Source organism: Prinia subflava, chromosome 8 (genome assembly GCF_021018805.1).
Source record: "Prinia subflava isolate CZ2003 ecotype Zambia chromosome 8, Cam_Psub_1.2, whole genome shotgun sequence".
NCBI classification, from domain to species: Eukaryota; Metazoa; Chordata; class Aves; order Passeriformes; family Cisticolidae; genus Prinia; species Prinia subflava.
Window position 1 is genome coordinate 29357590 of NC_086254.1, and position 19941 is coordinate 29377530.

A 19941-nucleotide genomic window follows, 5' to 3' on the forward strand; every position below is an offset into this window, starting at 1 on the left:
GCGGGTGTCCCAGGAAAGTTTTGCCCCAGTTGCCATCGGCTCAGAGCGGGAGCGGCTCCAGAGGCGGCAGCGGCGCGGTCGGGGGCTGCTGGGTGCGGGTGCCCTTCGGGGAGACACCCACTCCCCCGCCCACCCTACGGCCCCCCTGCCCTCGGTGCTGGTGATGACCCTGAACACGCAGCCCGGGAGCAGGAGCCCGCTGCGGCGGAGGGCCAGCACCCCGCTCCCGCGGCCGGGTGGCTCTGGGGCCGCTTTGCGGGGTGAGCCCTGTCACCCCCAGCTCGGCCACACCGCCTCCGAGCCGGGCAGCCGGGCCCCCCGCGGCAGCGGGTCCGCCGACTCCTCGGGCTCCCCAAGCCTCAGGGAGCCCCGGTACCGAGTGGTGCTGCTGGGTGACCCCGGCGTGGGGAAGACCAGCCTGGTCAACCTCTTCGCCGGCGTCCAGGAGAGGGACCTGCTGGACCAGCACGGAGGTGGGTGTCTGGTGGGGGGATCTGCTGAAGGGTCACCTGTGGCCCCATGATGGGACAAATCCGTGTGCGAGGTGTGGAGGAGCCCGGGCCCAGCTGTCTGGGACGTGCGGCACTGACCGAGTTCTCCTGGTGTCCCGCAGGGGCCGCGTACGAGCGCAGGCTGACTGTGGATGGCGAGGAGACCACGCTGCTGGTGCTGGACACCTGGGAGCCAGAGCAGAGGGTACGGCGGGGCTGGGTGTTGGAGTGAGCTGGGTGAGCCAGGATGTGCCAAGGGGACATTGTACGGGCACAAGTGCTGTCTTGGGGTCTCTGAGCACTTTGAAGGGAAATCTAGGGCCCTCCTGTCCATGTCTGGGGCTCATCAACGTGGAGCATGGGATACACACCGGGCAAGACAGGCTGCAGTCACATCTCTGCCCAGCTCTGTGCCCACCCTCCCCAGGCATGGGAGGCTGCCTGCTGTGTTCTCACTGGTGTGGGTTCTTAACCCACTCCAAAATGCATGGAAATGGTTTGGGAATGGGGCTGAAGGATCCAGCTGGGTAAATCCACAAGCCAGTATCACCAGCCAGAACATTTTAACGGAAAGAACGGTGCCCCCAAGAGCCTGGCATGGGGCATTCCTCATGCCCAGAACATGAGGTATCTCCTGGGCAGAATACCAGTGCTGCTGTCACTGTCTCCCTCCAAACACCTCCCTCCTTCCCTTCATGCCAGGGCCCTGCACTCCTGTAGGTGCCACCAGCTGTGAGTCCCGAGGAGTGGAGATGGAGTCAGTGCCCAAGCTGTGGACAGGGGCGCAGCACCCACATGGACTGAGGCTGTGTTTGGCACTTTCCTGCACTGCCCAGAGATGCCCCAGCACTGTAACACCCTGGCAATGGCCCCTTTTTGCCACTATGGCTTATTCCCACACTGCCCAGCAGTGCCTGGATCATGGAGGGTGCAGTACCCACCACACTGCCCCAGGGCATTCCCAGGGGATTCAGCCTCACTTCCCCACACTGAGGTGAGCCCACAGCCACAATTTGTTGTTGAAAGAGAGAAAAACTCCCAAACACCCCCCTCAAAATCAAGAGCTTTTAATCTGCATTTAATTAATAGAGTAACACATCTGTTCTCCACAGTGTGGGGGCTGGTGGGGTGTGCTGACAGATCCCATCAGTGCCAGGGTGCTCTGCTGTCCCCTGGAAGTGGTCATGGCCACGGGTTGGTGACATCTTGTTCCCCATGTGGTGACAGGGTGAGGAGAGCCAGCGCCACAGCCACTGCCTGCAGATAGGGAACGCTTACATCATTGTTTACTCTGTCACTGACCGGGACAGCTTCGAGAGCGCCTCCGAGCTGCGCATCCAACTGCGCCGTGCGCGCCAGGCTGAGGACATCCCCATCATCCTGGTGGGGAACAAAACTGACCTGGTGCGCTGCCGTGAGGTGTCTGAGGAAGGTGAGTAGGGGGTGAAGCTTCTGGCTGGTGGAGACCCCTGAGGGGCCTCCATGCCCACGTCTGTCCCTTTGTCCCTAGACGCGCAGCTGCTGTTGTGCATGTGGCAGCGCCTGTCCCAGAGCACTTGGGGTGCCAGCAGGGCTATGCCCACTCCCTGCCCTTCCCTTGCAGAGGGCCAGGCCTGCGCTGCTGTCTTCGACTGCAAGTTCATTGAGACGTCGGCAGCTCTGCAGCACAACGTGGCCGAGCTCTTCGAGGGGGTGGTGCGGCAGATCCGCCTGCGCCGAGGGGGCAAAAAGTCCCACCTGCACCCCACACCTGGCCAGAAGCACAAGGAGAGCCTCACCACCAGAGCCCGGCACTTCCTCGACAGGCTGGTGGCCAGGAACAGCAGCAAAGTGGCCCTCAAAGTCCGTTCCAAGTCCTGCCATGACCTGTCTGTGCTCTGAGAGCCACGGTCCTGTCTCTCCACACATGCCAGCTGGGAGTCTGCTCTCTGCCAGCAGTGTGGCCAGTGGCTCTGTGGAGAGCTCAGATAGGGCTGGAGTGATGCTGAAGATGTGGAGCTGTTTTTACTGGTGCTGAGCGATGCAAAGGTGCTCTGGATCCAGCCACTCCCCTCCAGGAGAGGGGATAAGTGGGACCAGGTTCATGCAGTGGAGGATGGGATGGGTACCTGTACTTGGGGTGGTAAGATTTTGGATCACAGCTGCTCCTGCAGAGCAGAGGTGAGTGGTAGCTGTGCCCCAGAGCAGGGCTGGAGGCTACCAGGAGTGTGGCAGGTCCCGCTCACAGTGCCATCCTTTGCAGGGCAGCAGGGACTGGAAGGGCACCATGGCATTGTCCACCTTGGACAGCCTGGAGCCTGGCTGGGAAGAGGGGGCAGGGGAGCACCAGTGGCATCACCTGGCACCCTGATCCTGCTGTGCCAGGGCTTTGTGCCATGTCCCACTGGCACCAGTGTTTCTGTGCTCTCTCTGTACTGGTGGGATGGGGAAACCCTTGATCTGCAGAATAAACCGCGTCAGGGAGGTGCTGTTCTCTGCTGGGTCACTGCCCTGGGAGCCACATCCCAGAGCCACACGGTCAGATTGAAGCTCTGTTCCTTCCCTGTGGCCAGGGCTGAGGATCTGCTTCCTGCTCTAGCCAGGCCTTGGCTGACTTCTCCATTCGCTGGAGTATTTTGAGGCAGGGAGAGCCTCTGTCCAGGGCTTTCTTTGGCCACCCTTAGTGGAGGTCCCAATTCCTCAGACAGTGGTCCAGCATTGTCCTCTGTAAAGGCCCCTGCATTTCCCAACTCTGGAAAAGCCTCTGGGAAGGGCTGAGCTCTGCTGAGCTGCAGGTTTAAAGCCCCGTGGGAGCCACAGCCTGGGCAGGGAGCCGGGCACTTGGTGGCTCCTGGTGCCCCAGGAAGGGGCAGGGAGCGGGAGCAGAGCAGAGTGGCACAGCCAGGAAGGGACGTGCTTGGCTGCAGCAAGCAGGGAGTGACCCTGGGCACCCAGGGAGGCAATGCTGGAGCTGTGTGGGTTTTGCCTGTTGTTTTTAGGCTGTGCTGCCATCCAGCAGCTGGGATTCCATGAGGGAACCTGCTCAGCATCCCAGGCCTGATGCCAGGGAGGATCAGCAGTGCCCTCCTGCCCGGGTCGGGAGTTTCCACTCACTCTGTGGTCAGACTGTGGGGAACCACTGGTTGTGGCTGGCTCAGATGAACACAGGGATGGGGCAGCACCCTGTTCCTTTGGGAAATTTGCACTCTCCAGAGGTGCAAATCCCAAGCTTTGCCCTCAGAAATGGGGATGCTAGTGCTCAGATCTTTTCTGTGCTGCTTAGTGCCCATAGCACTGCTGCTCTGCTCCTCCTGTTCTGCCCTGGAGCTCCCAGCTCGTCGATTCCCGGTGCTGCTGGAGGTGATGCTGTGGTTCACACAGCGTCAGCCAGGCCGGGGTTGGGGGCTGCACCCGAGGGACAGGGGCTCCTTGCTGCTGCCGTCCCTCCTGCAGCTGCAGCTGGTGTTTCCCTGTGGCAGGAGACGGGGGAGGGGGGCCGTGGGATGGAAAGTTGGCAGTCAGCACAGAGGGGAGTGGAAAGAATGAGCTCAAACCCAGAAAAATGCGGCCGTGCTGGAAGATGGGAGGAGTGGGAGGAGAGGCCAAGGGGGGCCACGGTGAGGCGCTGGGAAACAGAGGGAGGGTGGAAGGAGGAGGTGTTGGCGGGGAGCCGGGGTCTGCCTGTGGCCCCCATCTGGGCCCACTCTTGGGGAAGGTGGTGCCAGGTCTCGGTGGTACCAGCTGCTCCAGCGAGTGCTCTCAGGTCTATCCCAGCACCATCTGCCTCTGTGTAGCCACTGGCTCCAGTGCTGTCTGTCCCTGGGTGGCCATCGGTCCCAATGCCATCCATCCCTGGGTGGCCACCAGCTCCAGTACAGTCTCCCCCCATCCCATGGGCTCCCTGGTGCCGCCAGCCCCGGTGCCCACCACCCTGCTCCCACATCCACGGGTCCCCGCTGGCTCCTCTCTGGCACATGGGACAGCAGCCCCGGACTCCCCCATCTTGCTCTGCACAGCGACGCTGCTTTTTGTGAGGTTTCCCAAGCCAGGCTGTGATTTGGAAGGGCTCAGGAGCTGTGCTGTGCCAGGCTGGGCCACGGCAGGCTCCAGGGTGGGGTGCAGGGGGATGTGTGGGCACGCTCTCTTCTGCTGCCCATCCTTCTCGGCTCTGGGAACAGCAGTGGCAGGGAGAGGGCAGCATCCCGGGCAGGAGGCCAACCCCGCAGAGAGGGGCTCCCAGGAGGCCTTCCCATCTGCCCTCTGCCTGAAACACAGAACTATGAATCACCCCGGTCCTGAAATAGATTCCTGTTATTTGAAATATAAAATTTGAAAGACATTAAAAAAAAAATTAAAGACTTGTGTTATAATCCCTGCTGTGCTCCCATCTCCTGCCCATGGCTCAGATCTAAACTGGGGGCAGCACCATTTCACTGTGCTCAAACATTCACCAGTTTTTGCTCCTCAGCAGACTTTCATCCCGGTGAGGAGGAGGAGGAGGAGGAGAAGGCTTGGTGGCACAGCCGAGTTCTCAGTGGCTTGGAGTATTTGCGAGGAAAACACACATTTCGGCCAATTTTCCAGCAGAGCCCTGGTCCCAGTCCAGCGCGTGGGGAGAACTTGCTGCCATTTATAAGGGGTTTTACAGAGGGGCTGTTCGCTGTGACCACCAGTGGGAGCGGTCAGGGGCCTTCCCAAGAACGGGAGTGCAGGTCCTCGGGAAAACGGTGACGGGCAGGAACTCCCGGGACAGCCCAGGAGCCCCCGCCCCACCTGCTCGGGTCGATGGCAGGCTTGGGGCCAGGACCACCTCCCTGCCCGTGCGCCAGAGGGGCTGCGAAAGCGGGACCCCTGCCCGTGCTCCAGAGGGGCTGCGAGAGCGGGACCCCTGCCCGTGCTCCAGAGGGGCTGCGAGAGCGGGACCCCTGCCCGTGCTCCAGAGGGGCTGCGAGAGCGGGACCCCTGCCCGTGCTCCAGAGGGGCTGCGAGAGCGGGACCCCTGCCCGTGCTCCAGAGGGGCTGCGAGAGCGGGACCCCTGCCCGCAGGACCTCCCGGGGCTCTCCCCTGCCCTCACACGGCGGGGCTCGGAGGGAGGCTCGCGCTCTGCCCTTCTCCTGGCAGCCGGGGCGGGGCCGGCTTCAGCGCCGCTACGCGTGACGCACTTCCGGTCGGTAAGGGGACGTGTCGGTGCGGACCGCGGTGGGAGCAGCCGCCATGGAGGAGCCCGCGGCGCACAACGGCAGCGCCGCCGGGGCCGCGCCCGGGGCCGGGACCCCCGCCCGCCCGCCCGCCACCCCCGAGGGCATGGCGCTGGCCTACGGCAGCCTCGTCCTCATGGCGCTGCTGCCCATCTTCTTCGGGGCGCTGCGCTCCGTCAGCTGCGCCAAGAGCAAGGTACCCCCGCGGCTCGGGGCAGCCGGGCCTATAGGCCTCGCCCCTCCCCAAGGGTCCCCTCCGGGCGCCCCGTTCACGGGCGGACCGGCAGCTGCATGTCCCCCGCCCCGGCCCGGGGCCTGGAGGCGCAGGGGACCCCGGGGAGAGAGTTGGCTTCCCCCTGGGCTTCTCCAGCCACGTCGTCACCGCCCCGATAAATTCAAGTGCTGCAAAACACAACCGTCCCTTGTCCCTGCTCGAGAGGAGCTGTGTTGGGGGGACTCGAGTGTGGCTATGCCCCGCGGCACTGGGGCTGCTCCGGGGGTGCTCTCCTGCCTGCACACCCTGTTCTACCCCGGTACTCCTCCCGCTGTTCTCTGAATTTCATAGCGGGGACTTAAACCCCAACAGCTGGGCTGCTGTAGCTCAGGAGGAACACTGTTTCGCACAGTCTGATCAGTTACTATTTTTAAAATATCCTTGTGTGCCCTTAAGCCTCATATCAGGAGCTTCAGCTGATCTTAGGGGGCTTCTGGCAGCCCAGGCAGTGGGGGCTGTGAGCAAAGCCCAGCTGCGGTTCGGGGTGGGGGGTTCTCATCTCTCACTCTGCCGGGAGCAGCAGGAATTTGGGCACCTCTGCACTGCCGGGCACAGCATGACAACTGCCATGCCCGGGATAAGCTGCACAAGGGCTTTTGAGATGCCCTCGATCTGTGCTGGCCGCAGGTGTTTGCCTGAGTGAGATTAGATCTCCGAGCAGCAGCCAGCTGGGCCTGGAGCGAGCAGGGAACAGGCAGAAAACAGGCAGCCCTCTGCCTCCTCTGAAACCTGAAGGTCTCCCCTGGGAAATGGCTTGAAAGGGGCTGGTGCAAAGATGTCGTGGAAGGGGTTTATAAATCTGGGGCTTTTGAGCACAAGAAGTGTCCCGAGAGCAAGGTGAGGGATGAGAAGGTGGCTGGAGAGATGCGTTGTGCACAGGGTGATCACAGATGGTGGCACAGATGGGGCTGGCTGGGCGTGAGCGGTGAGGGAGCCCAGCTCCCCTCTGGGCAGGGGAGAAAGGAACAACGCCAGCACAGGATTTTTTCCTTCTCCAAGACAAGAAAAGCAGTAAATTGTGGCTGTCCTGGGAAGGACAAGTGCAAGGTTTGTGTTTTCCAGCTCAGGCTCTGCCTCTGACACAGCCTCACCTCTGGATATAGCAGGGGATTAAAACCGCTGCGGAGCACTGCAGGCTGTGTCTGTTCACCCCCCTGCTCAGGTGAGAAGCCAGAGCAGGGGCTGATCCATTCCTGTTCTATTCTCTCCCCAGAACTCCTCGGAGATGCCAGAGACCATTACCAGCCGAGATGCTGCTCGCTTTCCCATTGTTGCCAGCTGCACCCTCCTGGGGCTCTACCTCTTCTTTAAAGTAAGTGAGTGGCACTGGAGCTGGGGCAGGACGTCCTCCCATAATGGGGTGACTCTGTTTTTGGCCCTTAGTGTTGGGACAGAAGGTGTGTAAGGCTGCACAGATCGAGCTCTTTGGTGTCACCGTGCAGGAGGATGTCAGTTCTTGCCTGAATTGTCACAGCTTGGGGGAGATCAGCGCCTGTTTGTGCACAGGTTGTTTTTGGAGAGCTGCCGAGGAGCAAATAGCCCATAGCTCTTCCCGCCTCCGTGGGCCAACCTGACAGGGCACAGCCTGGAGCCAGAGGGTGCTGGGACTCTGAGGGGGAGATGCTGCTGGCTCTGTTGTGCTCCATGCTGTGCTCCTGCAGACATTTCAACTGCAGGTCTGGGGGAGCCCCTGTGTGATCAGGTGAAATCTTTTAGACGTTCAGAGCCCACAGAGTAATGGATGTGAGCTCTCAGCCGCACGTGCTTTTGATAATGTGGAGAAGATGTCTTGGCCTCAAGCACTTTGCTCTGCCCATGCAGGTCTGGCACATGGCTGAGCTCCCAGAGGGGTCTGGGGGAGCTGCAGCACAGAGTGGTCCTGTGGGTGTGGCAGCTTCCAGCTGTGCTGTTTTGGGATACCTGCAAGGTGCCAGGGTGCTCCTGGCAGGCCAGGAGGTGAGGGTTGAGGTGCAGAGTTTGGAATGGTACAGTTCAGTCCCTTCTCTGCCAATGGCTGTGTGCCATGTGCTCTCCTATTCCAGCATCTCCCTTCCGGGAGAGCATGGAGGGCCCCAGGATCCTTCCACACTGGTTTGTAGGGGTGTGATTCAGTAAAGGAGCATGTGACTTGGAGGGCAGGAGTTTTAATAATGCCCTGGTTAATTAGGGCAGGGGATGCTGCTGCTCCCCTGGGCCTGGGCAGCCCCTGGGAGCAGCACCTCTCTCCCAGGGAGAGAGCTTGTGGGGGAAGCTCTGGCCTCCTTTCTGCAGCACTGGAGTTATTTTTTGACCTGAGCAACTCACAGATGTGCAACAGCTCACGGGCCCATTGTGCTTGTTCTTTGAGCACATGGCTATTTCCAACAGCATGCAGGAATTTAGGTTATCCTAGCTATTCTTCTCATCTCCCTGGAGCACTGACACAGCAGCTGCCAACAGGAGCACGAGGATGGGGAGGATGCTGTGGTAACTAACCCCTCTGTGGTTTTGTCTTGCAGATATTCTCTCAAGAGTACATCAATCTTCTGCTTTCCATGTATTTCTTTGTGCTGGGGATCCTGGCCCTTTCCCACACTATCAGGTACAGCACAAGGATGGATGTGACTGGGGCAGGGCTACCCAAGGCTTCAGTTCATTTAATTGGGAGGATTTTAGAGCACCACTGCCCTGCAGCAGAGCCAGGTCTTTAGGGTATTTGCCCAGCTTCTTAGGGTCTTGTCCCTTGGTGCTGGGAACAAAAGCCCTGGGGGTCCTGGGAAGCCAGCACCCTGTACAGCATCACTGGGAGAGCTTGTGGAGGTGTCAGTGGACACCATCATGGGACAAGGCCAGCTTATCTTAAGGAGCTTCTCTAGCTCAGAATCACAGAATCAGAATATCCTGAGTTGGATCCACAAGGATCGAGTCCAACTTCTGACCTTCCACAAGACAATTCCAAAAATCCCACTGTGTTCCTGAGAGTGTTTTCCAAGCAGTTCTTGGAATCTGGCAGGCTTGGGGCCAGGACCACTTCCCTGGGGAGTCTGTAATAGTATCCAGCCACCCTCTGGATGAAGAGCTTTTTCCTGATATCCAGCTTAAACCCCTCTTGGCACAGTCCTTGCTGCCCTGCAGAGGGGAGAGCTCTTCAGCACCCTTACTGGGGTGGGTGACACTGCAGCTGGAGCTCATGGTGATGGCTCTGGCCTCTCGTGGCAATGTGTAGCACAAGGTGTTGAAAGCTCAGGCTGTTTCAGTAACTGAAAAACTCAAACTGGTTTCCTGTTTCATACTCCGGGGTGTTGAGGACCAGATGCTTTGCGTAGACTGGTGCTGGGCAAGGGCTTTGCTCTGCTCCTGGCTCTGCAACAGAGGCAGTCAGTGGTGCCCAGGCAGTGCTGGGTACCCAGAGGGTTGCTAGGGGGCATAGGGCATTTGCTGGGGTCTGGGGTGGATCCTCCTTTCTTGTGGGTGAGGTTTATTTTCTTGCCCTGGAGTATTTGGGGAACTGTCACATATAGTGAGATCAGATCTCTGTGCAGGATGAGTTGCTGTGGCTCCTGCCAGTCCTTGATGGAGCAGATGGCGTTTCCCCGTCTTGGGAGGGGGTGTAGGGCCCTCTCAAATGCAGAGGTGCTGGGCAGCACATCTTGTGGGGTTTCTGTCAAACTGCCCTTCTCTACACCTCTCGTTTCAGCCCCATGATGAACAGATTCTTCCCTGCAAATTTCCCCAACAAACAGTACCAGCTCCTCTTCACCCAGGGCTCCGGGGAGAGCAAGGAGGGTACGTTGGCTCACCAGTCTTTCAGGGGAGCCTGAGTGTTTTCTGCCTTTACTGTTCCTCTTTTTTTTCTTTTTTTTTTTTTTTAATCTTATGACTCTCAGCCCATTGAAACAATCTTCTCAGACCCGCCTCTAGCTCCCTGCTGAGCTTCCACAGCCAGTGCGAGCCACATGTGTCCCTGCTGGCACTGCCTCTGTGCTGCCTCTGGCTGGCAGGGAGACCCCAGAAACACCTCTCAGAGTGCTGTGGGGATGGAGCTATGGCTGTTGCTAAAAACACAGCCCTTATTTAAGCCCCTTAGAAAGCATAGGTCTGATTGGTTTGTGCTGCCCTATCTGGGCCTGATCTTTGCCCTGGCAGAAGATGCTTTGATAAGTATCCTGCCCTGTAGTAGCTTTACTGGTAAGGGAGTATTTCTGGTGATACCACCAGGAGTTAACTGGCACAGGAAGAGGGAGAAGATTTGTCTCTCCCTGCCTTAGGCAGTGCCTGAATCCAATTTCCTCACTGACAGCAGGACCATGGATGCTGTCCATGTGCAGAGTCTGGCTGAAGGAGAAGGTCTGAGCTTTCCACTGCTCGTTCCCAGGCGGTTTGCACGTGTGTACCACGGGTACAGTCCCCTTGTTTTGGACGTGAGCACTGAGCTCTGGGCTCCCCAGCTGTGGAATCACTCATCTCAGCCCTGCGCAGGAAGGGGAGCTGCCCTGCTTGCTCCAAATCTGACTTCTTTGTTTTCTTGCAGAAATAGTGAATTACGAGTTTGACACCAAGGATCTTGTGTGCCTGGCCTTGAGCAGTGTTGTGGGGGTCTGGTACCTGCTGAGAAAGGTAAGAGAGACACAGCTGGGGACTGGGCTGGTTTGGACATGGACTCATTTCCGTGCAGGGTGGGGGTTCCATGTACAGCAGGACCCAGATCTCCTTTTCCTGTCCTTCTCAGCACTGGATTGCCAACAATCTCTTCGGGCTGGCGTTCTCCCTCAACGGGGTGGAGCTGCTGCACCTGAACAATGTCAGCACTGGCTGCATCTTGCTTGGGGGCCTCTTCATCTACGATGTGTTCTGGGTAAGCCGGAGCATTCCGCAGGCCATTGAAGGAAGCATGTGCCTGGCATTCTGCCTTTCTGGAGGCACCAAGCTGGCTGGACGCACACTTGAAGTCAGAATTTTCACTTTCTCAGCCCAGAGGGGTGTGGCAGTGTTGATGACAGAATCCACATTGGCAGAATGTGGCTCATCAAGTGTGTTTTCTTTTATTGTCTCACTCAGAGAGCCCAGGGCTGGCAGGGGCCTCATCAGGGCTATTGTGGGGTACTCAGTGTGTGTCATATCCGGTCCTGTATTCCCCACTATGGTCCTCCCAAGGCCTGACAGCTGTTGGGTGGGCTGGAAGCTGCTCTGGGCCACACTGAGCCTGCTTGTATGAGCTGTGCCTTGGCTCTGTCATCTGCTGCTTTCGTTAGTGTCCTTCTGTTCTCTTGCACAGAGGACCAGACCCTGGAACGCCTCCAGTCCCTTTTCCGCAGGCAGTGCTGCACCTTGACTTTTTCAATTTGAGGTTTTCCTTATTTCTTGCAGTATATTTGACCTGTTTTTGTAGAGAAAAGGAGGCTGAGGAAGGCAGGAATGCAGTCATGTGCTCTGCTCCATGCCTGGGAGAATGTTTGTCCATATTCCTCTGTCCTTCCTGCTGCCTCCACCTTCTGAATCACCATGTTTCCAAATGTCTGAGAGCCTTGTATACATTGAGGTCTGTCCAGCAGCTTTGCAGCTGCCTGTGTAATCCCTCCATATTTACGCCTGGCTACTGTGGGTTGTTTTGTACTTGGCCGGTGGTGCCCCTGTTTCCCGGGCTCGTTAACAGTCTGGGCTCTGTGGTTTTTTAGCCTGTGGGCCACTTCCTCCACAGCTCTCAGCTGGAGAGGACTCAGCCTTGTGCCTTAGCACACCTGGTGCCCCAGGCCCTGCTAGTGTGTGAGTGTCTCCCCAGTGCTTTGGGGACAGTGAGTGCACCCCTCTGCTCTCCACTTGGCTGTTTCCCATCTTGGCTTCCCCATGGGTCAGAGTATTGCTGTAGACTTACAGAAGGGCTGCCTCAAAGTGGATGCCCTCCTGCTGTGCCCTTCTGCAGGAATTTGGATCTTGGCACGGATTCAATCACAGTGAGATCCCAGGAGGGTTTCAAGGAGGAAGGAGATCTCAGTGGGTTGATGCTATTGCCCCCACACAGTCTGGGGGGGTGGCATGTGGTGTTTTCCCCTGATCCCAGTGTTGAGTCCAGTCACTCCATGGCAATGCTGAGAACTTGCTGCACCTTATGGGAGTTAATCTGATGCTTTAAGATTTCCCTTCAGTCCCAGGCTTCAGGATCTTGCTCACCCAGTGCTAACCACCACCTGTTTTTTTGTGCCTGCTAGACTGGAAGCTTGGAGATGGAAAGGTGCAGAGAGGTCAGGGTGGCTGCCCTCAGTGTTTACAGTCCACCCCCCAAATGCTGCCAGTATTCACAGCTGATAGGACCGTGCAAGTAAATGACCTCAGAGCAAACTGCAGCTGATCTGACTCTTGCCCCTGCCCCTGCTGGAAGCTCCCGCCCTCCGATTGGACTTCACATGGAGCTGACTGTATAAAGCTGAACTGAGGTGCAGGGCTGGGTGGTGGGCAGCAGCTCTGCCATGTGAGTGCTGTCCCCATGCTGCTCTGAGAGCAGGACAGCCATGGAGTGACCACCTCTCCCAGTGCCATTGTATGCCTCCTCCCCTAGACAGTGGGCTTGCTTTCAGGGTTCCTGTGCCCACATTTTGACGGATCTTTGGCTGTTTTCTGCCACTGAGGCCACTCCTGGCCCTGGGGTGAGACTCTAGCTGAGCATGGGTCTGTGTTCCTGTGCAGCTGTGGTCACCTTGGACTCCTCTGTTCTAGGTCTTTGGCACCAACGTGATGGTGACAGTTGCCAAATCATTTGAGGCCCCAATAAAACGTGAGTAGGTTTTCCCTGTCTGCTGGGGTCTGTTTTGCTGCAAGCCCTGCCCCATGCACCCTCCTCCTCTGGAGATGGCTCAGGCTGGGATGTATGCAGGAACATTTCCTGCTAGTGACCCCTCCTCCCTGTCACTGGCCAGCCTCAAGCCAACGCAGGTCTCTGGAAAGGGATGGTTTGCAGAGCCCTGGTTTGTCTGGGTCACTCTGCACCTTTGGAATGTGCAATTTCACCTGCTTGTGAAAACAGTCCATACCAAATAAACACCACAAAAAAAACCCCAAAAAACCAGAGTCTCAAAACAGCAGGAGGAGTGAACTGTGGAGCACGCAGGAGTTTGGGTCCTGGGACCCCTTGGTTTCTTGTCCTGGAATTGTCCTAGAAAGAACAAGGAAAGCTGCAGGGAAGGAGGGGGCTGAGGGAAGGGAAAGGTCCCATGCCCTGCTCTGGTCCCTGTTTGCCAGGCCCAGTGGGGCCGCTCCCCCTCACTGTGCCTCGCTCTGCTCCTCGCAGTGGTTTTCCCTCAGGACCTGCTGGAGAAGGGGCTGGACGCCGACAACTTCGCTATGCTGGGACTGGGAGACATCGTCATTCCAGGTGAGGACAGAAGAGGGATGGTGGGACTGGGGTCTCCTTTGAGGGGCTGTGGGAGGCTGAGCGGGTGCCTGGCTCTGGCCTTGGCCAAGCACAGCCCCGCGCTGGTCTCCCGATGGGTTGGGAGTCTCCCGGTGGGTTGGGAGTCTCCCGGTGGGTTGGGAGTCTCCCGGCAGGTCCGGGTGCTGTCCCGGTGCTGCGTGCCACGAGAGGGCACTGTCACCCCGGGCACGGCACCGGAGCACCGTGGGGCCTGCCCTGCCTCCCTCAGCCTGCCTCTCCAGCCCCTCGCTGTCCCTTCCGTGCTCCTCTGGCCCCTCGCTGGCCCTCCTCTGCCACTTCCAGCCCCTCACTGTTTCCTTCTCCCTGCAGGGATCTTCATTGCCTTGCTGCTGCGGTTTGATATCAGGTGAGCAGGCAGCACGGAAGGGTCTTTGGCAGGTTGGATCTTGCAGCATATTTGAGCTGATTTTGTAGAGGAAAAACGGGAAGGGGGAGCCAGGAGTGCAGTCATGTGCGCCCTTCTGGAGCTGGGTGTAGGGATACCCCAGGGGGTGTAAGGAAAAGCTCTTGGAAGAGGGGGGTGGCTCTGTGGGTGTGTCCTGAGCACTGGGGGCGAGTGGTTTGAGTTCAGGCATAGGTAGGGTAGGCAGCATAGAGCTAGGGATCAGGGCAGCAGCACACAGCAGCCTCACAGAGCCTCACCAGCTCCCTGGAACCAAGGGAAAGGGCAGTGAGAGGAAGCAGTGACAGCGTGGGAAAGAGCCGGGGGTGCTGGCACCTGGGAAGTGCTCGCGTGGATGCAAATCGGTGCCTGGCTGTGCTGGCTGCCTCCAGGTTGCCACTGGCGTTGGAGGGAGCAGCTCCTTCCCACGTAGGGAAGCTGCACCTACAGCTGGGCTGCAGCAGTTGCCCCACACTGAAAGGCTCCAGGGAACAGCGTGCTCTGTGACTGCCGTGGTGTGGCCCCACTCCCACTGTTCTTGCACAGACCCTCTGGTCTGTGCCAGCTCTTCCAGGTGTTACCACCCACATCCTGCCTGCACCTGCTGGGAATCCCAGTTCCTGCAGCCTGCCCTGTGAAAAACAGCAACTGCTGAGAGCCAGGGACAGGACCATCTCCACCAAGACAATGGGACCTTCTCCCTGGGTCCCAGCCCCAATTCTTGCTTTCCCAATTGCCATCCAGCAGCAGGATCACTTGCCTTCTTCCCTTCTCCAGCCCCTCACCTAAGTGTTACTGCCTTCAGTCCCACACTGCTCCCACAACACCAGAGGCTGCACAGGCAGAGCATTGCTCCCCACACTCCGCTGTGGTGGGAGATGGCTGAGAGTACCAGGCCAATTCCATTTTGGCCACTGACATTCTAGACCGGAGGTCATTGAGCTCTTCCCTTTCCCTACAGCCTGAAGAAGAACACGCACACGTATTTCTACACCAGCTTTGTGGCCTACATCTTTGGGCTGGGCCTCACCATATTCATCATGCACATCTTCAAGCATGCCCAGGTGAGCTCCACCCTGCTGCCTCCTGTGGATGCACATCCAAGTGGGTCAGGCCAGCTTGGCCACGAAGTTCCTGCATCCTGCCAGGAAAAAGTAGATTTATTCCTTTTCTTTGGCTTTAGTTTTCCAGTACCTGCCTGTACTTTCCCTGCCCAAAGCTCCTGTGCCTAGCTGGAGCAGAGGCCTGCTTGGGGCAAAGCTCCTTGTTTCCAACAATACCCCTCAGCCAGGAGCCCTGTGTTTTTTGGCTCTTTGCAGCCAAGCTGCCCTGAACACCCACTGACTGTGCAGCAGGCAGCTCTGGGAGCCCATACACTGTGGTCTGCACAGGGCTCTCGGTGTGTTTGTGGCCCACTGGGACCTCACAGTGAGGATTTTCACAGAATCCCAGAATGATCTGGGAAGGGACCTCGGAGACCATCTTGTTTCAACTCCCCTGCCATGGGCAGAGACACCAACCACTAGACAAGTCTGCTCCACACCCTGTTCCAGCCTGGCCTTGAACACTTCCAGGGATTGAACATCGACAGCTTCTCTGGGCAGCTTGTGCCACGATCTCACCACCCTCACAGGAAAGAATTTCCTCCTAATATCCAATCTAGCTTCATGCTGCTGCAGCTCTAACTTAGCTCTTGAAGCTGCTTTTTGGGGTGTTAACTCCCTGGGTAGCCATGTGACAGATACCAGGGTGCAGAAGGCCATGAGCTCACCTTGCACTCTGCCCTCGGGGTGATCTGTGGTTTGGTTTAGCAGTTGTTTTTCTTTCCCACAGCCTGCGCTGCTGTACCTGGTCCCTGCCTGCATTGGATTCCCGCTTCTCGTGGCCTTGGCAAAGGGAGAAGTAACCGAAATGTTCAGGTGAGCCTCAGCTGGCCGTGGAGCTGTTTTGCCGGCGGCGCTGGAGCACACGAAGCGTGCAGATGTTCCCACGGCGGGGCACAGCTGGAGGGACGGGTTCATGTGGGCATGCTCTGGGTGTGCGCCGGCACGTGCGTGGGTGGAGGCAGCGCCTCTGTGTCCGTACATGCCGGGCCTGGCTCCAGCCACCTCCCGGGAGCTGGGTGGGGGCTGTGGTGTGGTACCAGCACCTGGTATTGCTTTACGCCCCAGTGACAGACTCTTCCCATGCGCTGGCAGGCAGGGGAGGGTGGGACTGCACACCTGCTGTGGAGATACTTGGTCATTGTGTCCCGGGGCCCGTGGGTGGGGAAAAAGAGCCGGCTGTGAGAGCAGCCAAGGCTGGTTCGAGCACATCCCAACCTCCCCACTTGGGCAAAGTCTCCTGGCTTGCAGCAGTGTCCCTGCCCCAGAGACTGTGGGTACAGAGGAAGGGGGACTGGGCTGTTGTGCTCAGCTGTTCTCAGAGCCTGTCTGGGCTGTCAGTGGGCAGCTCTGGCCTCCTGCCTGAGAGCTCTTTCTCTGTCATGCTCGAGACTTGGTGGCTCAGCACAGTAACAGTGGTTGATGCAGAGGAGGGAAGGGAACATCCTAAAGCAGGGCTGTGTACCCTCCAGCCTCCCCAGTCCCCCAGCTCAGGGAGTGTTCCTGAGCTCCCAGCCTGCTCAGAGGGAAACTGGGCGCAACGGGAAGCCAGCTGTCCTCCCTCCTCCCTCCCCTCCCCTGGGAGATGCAGGTATGCATGTTCCCAGAGGCTCTCAGCTGGGCCGTCCCCAGCCCTGCCGCACCTGCCCCTCCTTTGATGTTTGCTTCTGACAATCGCTGCTGCAGGCACTGAGTGTCCTGGGATCGTCCTTCCTGTGCACCTGGGATCCTGCAGCCGCTTTCCCCAGTGCCGTGACTCACCAGCTGACAGCAGCAGCACCTCCTGCCAGGAAACTGGGGAGAGATGAGCTGTGAGGCCGGGCCCACTGGGCAGCAAGGAGCACAGGGAGCTTGGCAGCCAGGAGCTAATGCCCTCCCAGAGCAGTAGCACAAGCTGCTCCAGCAGCAGTGTTGCCAGGGCAAGGGCAGGATGCTGGAGGGCTGCAAACTTGACGGCCCCTGGAGGCCAGACCTCCCTTGAAGTGGCTCCAGTTGCAGGCAGAGGAAGTGGGATTCAGAGGGACTGATGCCTGGAGGGCAGTGGCTCCCACCGCAGGAATCCCACCAGGTGTAGCTCTGCTGTGCTGCTTTGGTGCGCCCTGATCCTCCCTGGAGCTGGCAGTTCCTGAGGTCTCTGCCTGCACATGGTGTCTCACAGCAGTGAGGGTCTGCGGCAGGGTGGGAGTGAGCAGATCTCTGAGCAGGCCCAGGGAAGGGGTGCTGGTGGAGCAGAGGTGGGTGACACTGGGATCAGCTCCATGGCTCTCAGCCTTGTCAAACCTCCCTAGGCTAGGCAGGAAGATCTACTCTGCCTCCCTCAGCAGTGGGAACCCTTCCTGCCCCCCATATCTGCTGTGGGCATGTTGTCCTCAGGCGGCAGGACAGGGTCTACTACATCTCTCTGTCACCTGCCCAGCCCCTGGGCTGCTCCACTGCCACCTCCCCACTGCCCAGGCTTGCTCTCTCTAGGTTCTGCCTGCCTGGCTCTGCTCATGCCAGTGGGAGCTGCCTCATCCCCGAGTTTCAGTGTTCACTTTTCCATGCTGCAGCCCTGTCCTGGAGTCTGCAGGCAAGGAGAGGCCAGCGGGTGCAAGCAGGTGAAGGGGGATGCCAGGCTTCCTGCACAGGGCGGTGCGTTCTCGGTGCTCTCACTGCAAAACTCTTCTGCTTTTTCTCTCTCTTCTCCCCCTCCTTTCTGTCTTTGTCTTTCCCTTCCTGCTTCCTCTCTCTCCTGCAGCTATGAATCCTCTGCTGAAATCTTGCCTCACACACCAAGACTCACCCACTTCCCCACGGTGTCTGGCTCGCCGGCCAGCCTGGCTGATTCCATGCAGCAGAAACTGTCCTGTCCCCGCCGACGCCGGCAGCAGAGCCCTAGTGCCATGTAGCCACTGCCGCCGGGGCCCCTTGTCTGTCGCTCTGGCCAGGTAGGGGCAGGCCCTGGCTCTCCCTGGCCCAAGCTCTCCCTGTTCCCAGCTCTCCTCACTCCGTGGGCAGAGGCTGGAGCTGTTGCTGTATTGCTGTGGGCCAGTTTCTCTCCCACTCTGAGAGACGACACTGGGAAGAGCATGATTTGATATCCCAGATCTTGTCCTTAGAGCAGCATTCTCATTTCCTTAGCCAGAGCCCTGGGGCCACTGCTGGAGGGGATTTGCAGCCAGAGGAGTGAGACCCTGTGAGGGAACACTGCTGTTGGTCTTGCTGCAGTTCCCCTGTTAACTGGCCCCACTGGCACCAGTGCTCAGCCAAGGAAAGCATGTGCTATCCAGGATATCCAATAGTGAACAAGGGAACAAGGGTAGATCCCCGGGCACAGAGCTGACCCCTGGCTGGGTCCGCCCTATCCTTTGAGATGTCCGGGGGAGATGCATCCCTCATCTCCCTGCCTGGGTTCTGCCCCATGGGGCTTCCTGTGCTGGGGGCTGATGGCTGGAGCCCACCTTGTCCTCAACAACAGCAGGGCAGAACCAAGGCCACAGGCTGGGCTGTCCCCAGGTGGCACAGGGCTCTGTCTCCAGGGAGGAACTGGCCCCACTCATGTCCCTCTTGTCCCCAGCTACGAGGAGAGCTCAACCCCCAAGGAGGCACCAGGGGCTTCCAAAGAAGAGCCAACAGAAGCCTCCAAGAAGGAGAAGTGACCTTGCCCATGGGCTGTGCCCAGCACTGCTGGGCTGGGGCCCTTTAAGACCCTCTGCAAGTGACAGACGACGAAACAATTGTGCAAGAGCATCGTGTTGTGTGTGTCGGAGCAGCCACCCAGGTGGGGTATCGATGTACGCCGGTTTTTAAATTTTGTATTGTGCATTTGCTTTCTCTCATATTAAACCATACTGAAGGAAGGAGTGCTGGTGTGGCCGTGCCCTGCTCAGCCGCCCAGCCGGCACCGGGATTGGCATCCAGCTCTCACCCGCCTTTTCCCAGTGGAGCCGGTGGCCATTGTCTGGCTGTTACCAAGTGACCATCCCCTTCCCCCTCCCACTTCTCTGGCACTGGGCCTTCCCCCAGCGTGGCCCCTGCTCTGCAATACCAGATTTAGGGCCGGAGTCACTGAGCCCTGTGTGGGTTCAAGCCGGGATCTGGCCCTGGGGAAGTGGGGCTGGGCAGGGATAGGGATGCTGGAACCCCACAGGGTGGGAACGTGCTTTGCCTCAGCTGCTGGGGTGCTCAGCGGGCTGGGGTAACACCCCATTGCCTGGGGGAGCAGGAATGGGAGGGGTAGGGGCGGGTGACCCCAAACCCAGCCCTGGAGCAGCATGAGGACAGCACGGATTGTTCCCCTTCCTTTGCAGGCACCATCCTGCACCCCTTGGGGCTGGGATGGGCAGAGGATGCTGGTGCAGGCATGGAGGCTGAAGGGGCTTCAGGCAGGGGCAGCTCCAGCATCCACTTCAGCTTCTACTGGGACCAGCTGCCCTGTGTCCTGCAGCACTGGCAGTGTCCTCCCTGCCCCTCCTGGGGGCCCTGTGGAGGATCCTACATCTCTTCGGCCATGCCCACTGCCAGAATAAATAGAAAGTGTTTGCTGGCTTGGCAGCTCCTCCACAAAAGCCGTATTGAACCATTATTCCCTGCGCCGGCTGCGAGCACTAAAAGTGGCGCCTTGCGTTCTGCCATCTAATGACCCTTCGCAGGCTCCTACAGATGTTTTCTATGACTTACAGCTCCTTTTCCAACAGCCCTGTCCGCAAAAACAAGAGGGGCCACTTTAATTCCAATTAAATACCTCCAGCTAAGCAAACAGTGTGCAGCAGGGTCTGGGTACAGCGCGGCCGCCAGGCCCAGCCCACCGAGTCACTGAGTCTAGACTCCAGATGTGATTTCACCAGTCTCCAGTGTTCCGTGGAAAAGGACTTTGGCTCTGCCGTGGGGTGCAGGACCCTACCCTGAGTCAGGACCCCACTCCCCAGCCTGATGCGTCCCTTGGTGTGGGGCTGGCTCTGCATCCTCCCTGGATTTGGGTGGTAGGAGCTGCATCCCCATGCAGCCTCCAGAGGCCCCAGGAGTGCAGGGGCAGGCTGAGGGGTGCACAGGGTACCTGCTGTGGCAGCATCACCCTCCTGCCTCGCTGCTGCCCTGCAGAGCTCCGAGCAGCTCCTGCCTGCTGTAGG

General features: G+C 58.9%; 2 protein-coding genes across 4 annotated transcripts; both read left to right on the forward strand.

The window, feature by feature from the left end:
- Positions 1–23: 23 nt before the first annotated feature.
- REM1 (RRAD and GEM like GTPase 1) lies at positions 24–2956 on the forward strand. The gene is made up of 4 exons (XM_063404451.1): positions 24–473; positions 614–696; positions 1719–1923; positions 2095–2956. The coding sequence occupies exons 1-4, from the start codon at positions 164–166 to the stop codon at positions 2370–2372; spliced, it is 876 nt and encodes a 291-aa protein (XP_063260521.1). The 5' UTR covers positions 24–163; the 3' UTR covers positions 2373–2956.
- A 2714-nt stretch (positions 2957–5670) lies between these two features.
- HM13 (histocompatibility minor 13) lies at positions 5671–18675 on the forward strand. Of its 3 annotated transcripts, XM_063404445.1 has the most exons (13): positions 5671–5865; positions 7157–7255; positions 8442–8524; positions 9620–9708; positions 10454–10539; positions 10652–10777; positions 12634–12691; positions 13205–13288; positions 13658–13694; positions 14692–14794; positions 15564–15649; positions 17303–17430; positions 18390–18675. In XM_063404445.1, the coding sequence occupies exons 1-13, from the start codon at positions 5686–5688 to the stop codon at positions 18620–18622; spliced, it is 1392 nt and encodes a 463-aa protein (XP_063260515.1). In that variant the 5' UTR covers positions 5671–5685; the 3' UTR covers positions 18623–18675. The 3 variants fall into 3 exon arrangements, with proteins under 3 accessions (XP_063260515.1, XP_063260516.1, XP_063260517.1); XM_063404446.1 differs by lacking the exon at positions 17303–17430; XM_063404447.1 differs by lacking the exons at positions 17303–17430; positions 18390–18675 and adding an exon at positions 17571–18352.
- Positions 18676–19941: the final 1266 nt, after the last annotated feature.